The sequence below is a fragment of the Sinocyclocheilus rhinocerous genome, unplaced genomic scaffold, assembly GCF_001515625.1.
Source record: "Sinocyclocheilus rhinocerous isolate Xijiao unplaced genomic scaffold, SAMN03320098_v1.1 scaffold519, whole genome shotgun sequence".
Taxonomy (NCBI): domain Eukaryota; kingdom Metazoa; phylum Chordata; class Actinopteri; order Cypriniformes; family Cyprinidae; genus Sinocyclocheilus; species Sinocyclocheilus rhinocerous.
Genome location: NW_015665048.1, coordinates 399007 through 404693, shown reverse-complemented (window position 1 = coordinate 404693; position 5687 = coordinate 399007). Strand labels below are relative to the sequence as shown.

The window sequence follows — 5687 nt, the reverse complement described above, 5'->3', positions numbered from 1 at the left end:
GTAATGGTTTTTATACTGTACAAACTGTATGTTCTATTGCCGTACACCAACCCTACACCTAAACCTACCCCTTTTAGATTTATAAAAAACTTCATTCTGTGTGATTTATTAGCTTGTTTACCCGTGAGGACCTCAATTTAAGTCCCCACCGTGACACGAGTCCCCATGAGTCTGTGTGTATTCAGGTTTAAGTCCCCACCAGAATAGAAAAACAGGTACACTCACACACACACACACATCCTAGCAATTCAAACTTGCCATCGCAGTCTGTTCATTATTAAAATAAAATACAGTCAGTCAAACATATCAATATAAAGAGTCCGTGTATAACCGGTCTACAGCTGCTTATGCCAAGCGCATTTTTGCACATGTGAAGAGGATGATTTTTTTCTGTCGATATGCGAACGCGCATGAAGCCTAGTCCACATTATAAATAATAGTTTAACATTGAAATACATTGCGAATATGGAAACATTTGGATTTGTGCCGAATGAGAGAGGTACGAGAGCCCAACGGTACTTCCAGTTTCGCTTTGGTTTGGTTTCTAGCTTTATATTTTTATTTTCATTCTTGATCTGTTCTGCATACCGTTACATTTAAATGATTTGTTTTGGAGTGAGGGGAACTAGGCTATGATTATAGTGTTTATACATTATAATATTTCACTTTATTTGGTATTATTTCTGGTATTATTACACTCTCTCCAAACGTTCCGCTGCTCACAAAAGAGTGGAGAGAATGGGTTAAGCTGTAGCCCCAATCAGCGAGAGCGATTTTGAATTTAAGAAAGCTGATTGGTCAATAATATGTTGAGGACCAATACATAATCTACAAATCATGCTCCAAATGCATCTACATAAACCCGCAATCGCTCGGTCTCGTATGCACGCGCAGTCACGATCTAATGCACTTGTTAATGCCGGATCTTTAAAAACAAATACCGGAACGCAAAAATCCAAAATCTGACATTTTCTAGAACAGGATCCGGCTCAAATTAAGCACTGCTTACATTCCTCAAGAACCTATGAAAACATGTTGATTAAGAGGCTGATGTTTACATGCTCGAATTTGATGTTGTAGGAAAAAATAAATAAAAAATGCTTTTATATGTATGTGTGTCTAACGACAGTTAGTCCACAGAGTTGACCTGTCAATCTCTCTTGATTTCAGAACCTAAACATTAGGTGCAGTCTGACCAATCAGAGGACAGTTTACTCATGTGACTTGAATACATACATTTTGGAATGTTACCAAGGAGAAAACGCAACATTGTAACAATTTAAGTCATTGTTTCAGAACAAAGCATGTGAAAACGCCCTTAAACTCCACTCAGCTCTCACCTTGACCATCTTGTCCCAGCCGCAGGAGACGATGATGGGGTTACTGCTGTTGGGAGAGAAACGCACGCAGGAAACCCACTCAGTGTGACTCTCGTCCTGAGGAACAACACAAACATCTCAGCTCAGAGCCAAACATATAATGCAATGCAATCCGATGATGATTGAGAGATGAAGAAATAAAGGCTCCTCAGAAGATGTGAGATGTTCTGGAGGCTTGTGAAGATCATTCCTCCGCTGAGGAACAGTGAAAGTAAAGCTTCTGGAAACAAACGCTCCTCAAAAGATCCTGATGATCAGATTTGAGACGTACTGATTTTTCTAAAAACGACTGATGGAGAATCAAGTAAAGCCGAGCTGCTTCAGTCCAGTAAGTGTTCATCTGGAAAGTTATTCTTACATTTACTTGATAAAAATCAGTAAGGATTTGACAGCAGAAAGACACGTGAAGCACCAGCTGAAGGTGGACATTTGTCCAATCACACTTAAATACATTCTACTTGTTAAAAAGCCTAAACAATCAATCAGACAACAGAAAACATGGAGTGCATTGTGTGTGACAGGTTTATCAGCAACATTTTGAGCATATTAGAAACATGCATATCAAATATGACACAGTAGGATTTAAACGTTTAATCACTTTAAGACGAGATCAGGACTAGATATCACTGCTAAAACAGCCTCATTTTCAGCAAACCCCAGCTCTCACCTGAATGGAGTACTTGCAGACGCCCAGCGTGTTCCACAGCTTGATGGTTTTGTCCCGAGAGCCGGACACGATCTGCCGGTTATCAGCGGAGAAGGCCACGCTCAGCACGTCTTTGGTGTGGCCCACAAACCGACGGGTCGTGGTTCCTCTACAAACGACATTCGAAGAGCATTCGACGGTAGCTGGATAAACAGAAGATTGAACTGCTTTCATTGATTCAACGTGACTAATAAACACGGCAATATATGGTTTATCTGAGTTCTTATTATTATAATTTTTATCATAATAAAGTATATCTATAATGAAATGCTAATCGACACAGCCTTTATCACTGCTTAGAATACAATGAAATATTGTGTGCCTTAATTATTCTGTGTAAGAAGCCACATCATCTCACAGAAGGATTTATTTCAAACACTCGACTGACGTTATGAAGTGAGTTTGGAGTAAAAACATGTTATTAAATGTGGTATTTTCACGTGCTCTCAGATGGAGCAGCATTTACTACACAGTAGTAGTTCACTGAGAAGACACGCAAACAGCTGTCATTATCGAGAACGATTTCGTCGATTTCATAATCCTACGATTATATCGTCTGCGATTATGAACGCGGTTTTGCATAGCTTGTCAGAGAACTACGGCTCTGTGTAGTAAATGCTGCTCCATCTGAAAGCAGGTGATGGAGATTTACTACTAATCACAGAACCGGCTTTACTGACGAGATGTGCATGACAATCGCGATTAATCGCGTTCGATTAATCGTGCAGACCTATTTGAGCTCATAAGCCCACAGCATTTGAAGCACAGTCTCCGGTCTGCACTCACGTGGTGAGGTCCCACAGACGCAGGGTCCCGTCCCAGGAGCCCGACAGAGCGAACTGACCGTCCGATGAGATGGCCACGTCGCTCACGAAGTGTGAGTGTCCGCGCAGGGCTCGCTGAGGAATGCCGTAGTTGGTCTCATCGCGGGTGAGTTTCCACATGATGACGCTCTTATCTACACAAAGAGCACAGACCGTAGAGCAAGTGACAAACTAATAGTTAGTAGCTGTTAATGCAGCCAGGACAAACATGTTTTATCCACCAAAACATCCCTCAAATTCAAAAAGCATCATTAAAAGCCATTTCATGACCACCTAATGCCAGAAAACATGCATTTAAAAGTGACACCTGGCTAGGTTAATAGTTACTATTAAATAGTTAAGGTAGAACCGAATAGAATAATAGCCGTTTTTGATTTCTCAGTAAAATGAAGCATGAAAATTATTTTAAAATATTACACTTACTTTAAAACATAAAATATACAACATATGAATGAATTCTGATGCCACATTTTTTAAATAACATCAACTATATATATATACATACAGTATATATATATATACACACGTGTGTGCGTTTATATATTTTTGTTTGTAAAGTTGTAAAATATATCTAATTAAAATAATTGTGTGTGTGTGTGTATATATATACACATATTTTTTATTCAAATTATTTTTATTTTACAACATAAAACATTCAACATATAATTGAATTTTAAAGGTGCCATTTTTTAAATAATAGTGGGTATATATCTTTTTTCATTAAAATTTTAAATTAAGACATTTTATTTTACAACAAAAATCATTCAACATATGAATGAATTTTGAAGCTGCCATTTGTTAAATAATAATTACAATCATATATGAATAACAAGAATAAGATTTCAAAATAGAGTCTCTATAAACATTAAAAATATATTAAAACATAAAAACAAACTTAAGGTTTCATTGATTGCAGTCACAATCATCTGAAAACATTGTACATTTAGTAAGGAAGGGACCATTATTCTTTATTAGATTAAAAAGTAACTTATTTATTACCAAGAACATGGTATCACAGTAATAACAAGAATAAGATTTCAAAATATAGTCTCTATAAACATTAAAAATATATTAAAACATAAAAACAAAATTAAGGTTTCATTGATTGCAGTCACAATCATCTGAAAACATTGTATTTAGTAAGGAAGGGACCATTATTCTTTATTAGATTAAAATGCAACTTATTTATTACCAAGAACATGGTATCACAGTTTTACCATGGTATTTCTTAAAGTGCTTTGGACTGCCACGGAAATACCATGGTAAAGGATGTTTCTGCACCATGGTATTATCATGGGATAGCACCGCAGTACTTGTAACACCAGACAGCTGCAGTAGCTGCGCGGGACAAACAGATTCATCCGTCACCTCTGGACGCGGACAGAATCATGTCCGGAAACTGCGGCGTCGTGGCGATCTGGGTCACCCAGCCGTTGTGGCCCTTCAGGGTCCCTCTCACGGTCATCTGCTCGGTCATCTCGGCGGTCGGTCCCGGTCGATGGCTGTAGATTGAGTCGGATGGGCTGAAGAGCCGCTTTACTCAAGTTTACAGCGCAGGAAAAGGACCGGATCCACGACGGAAGTACATATTCATGACTGAGCGACGGCGCAGTGCATTGTGGGAGTTGTAGTCCGGATGCAGCTGCTTGACGGGGTGTTTTTTTTTTAAATTTTTTATCAGTTTTGGATTAGGATTTAAAAATAATAATGATAACAATAATATATTAATAAAACATATTACAAAATTATAATAATAATCATCATGACAAATTGCGTTTTTGTTGACAGCAGTCAAAATCATCAGAAAACAAAGTACATGCATTTCTACTATTATATGACATATAAAACTTTGGTAATGTTTCGTGTGTCCACATTTTATCGACTCTTATTTTCGTGTCTTCCGCTTGAGTGAGAAAAACGGACAGAAAAATATTAGCCCTTGTTTCCGCCCGGTTTCGAACCGGGGACCTTTCGCGTGTGAGGCGAACGTGATAACCACTACACTACGGAAACCTGGATGGAAATCTTATATGGACTGCTGAGATTTGAACTGCATTTGTTGTTTAATGGCGCCATCATGTGGCGATTCTATGTCATTAAATAAGTACTGATTGGCGTGTCTGACAATATACTCTTTGTGACAACGATGGAAAAATCTTTTTTTTTTAATGTTTTTTTTTTTTAATAATTGTAAAAATCATATTTATAGTTTATTTTATTTTCATTTATTTTATTTATACAGTATCATTTCTGTTTCTTGAAAAGAAAAAAGTCAATAGTGAAATTCATATTTGTAACAAATGTCCACAAGGTGTCGCTCAAGATCAACAGCGGCTCCTAAAAAAATTTGGACGCTTCATTCACACACAAAAAAATGTCTGAATGTAATTGTGTTAGCTACAAAATGTCATTCATTTTGAGCAAACGAAGCATAAGCACATTTTTTCAAGCAAAAATTCCCCCAAAAAACAACAACAACAACAGTTTGAAGTGATATGTAGTGTTGCAGACAAAAAATATATAGTGGCACTTAATTTTACTTCTTTTCCCCTTTAGATGAAATCCGTCATAACCCCTCCTTCCAGAGCTTTTTATATCCAGTCAGCCCTAATATAAGTATAAGTGTTTCTAGTGAGGCGCTTTTGTCTTTGCCCGCGAAACAAAGCAGTCAGCACAGCAGGCGGGAGCGCCAGCACATCTGCGTTCAGACGGAGAGTTTGGGTCTCATGGAAACCGCATCGCTTTCATGCTGCTCTCTGCTTCGGAGACCGACCGCGT

At 37.9% G+C, this 5687-nt stretch overlaps 1 protein-coding gene and 1 non-coding gene across 2 annotated transcripts in view; both read right to left on the bottom strand.

The window, feature by feature from the left end:
• The window catches only part of LOC107731092 (guanine nucleotide-binding protein subunit beta-2-like 1), a 9142-nt gene extending 4650 nt beyond the window's left edge, over positions 1–4492 (bottom strand). Inside the window, exons 1-4 of the mRNA XM_016542079.1 lie at positions 4278–4492; positions 2872–3043; positions 2047–2194; positions 1341–1436 (exon numbers count right to left, since the gene is read on the bottom strand). Coding sequence (XP_016397565.1) covers positions 1341–1436; positions 2047–2194; positions 2872–3043; positions 4278–4386 — 525 coding nt within the window. The 5' untranslated portion in view covers positions 4387–4492. The remainder of the gene's footprint in view (positions 1–1340; positions 1437–2046; positions 2195–2871; positions 3044–4277) is intronic.
• Positions 4493–4849: 357 nt separating this feature from the next.
• trnav-cac (transfer RNA valine (anticodon CAC)) lies at positions 4850–4922 on the bottom strand. The gene has a single exon. It is a non-coding gene; the product is annotated as a tRNA-Val (tRNA).
• Between the last annotated feature and the right edge of the window lie 765 nt (positions 4923–5687).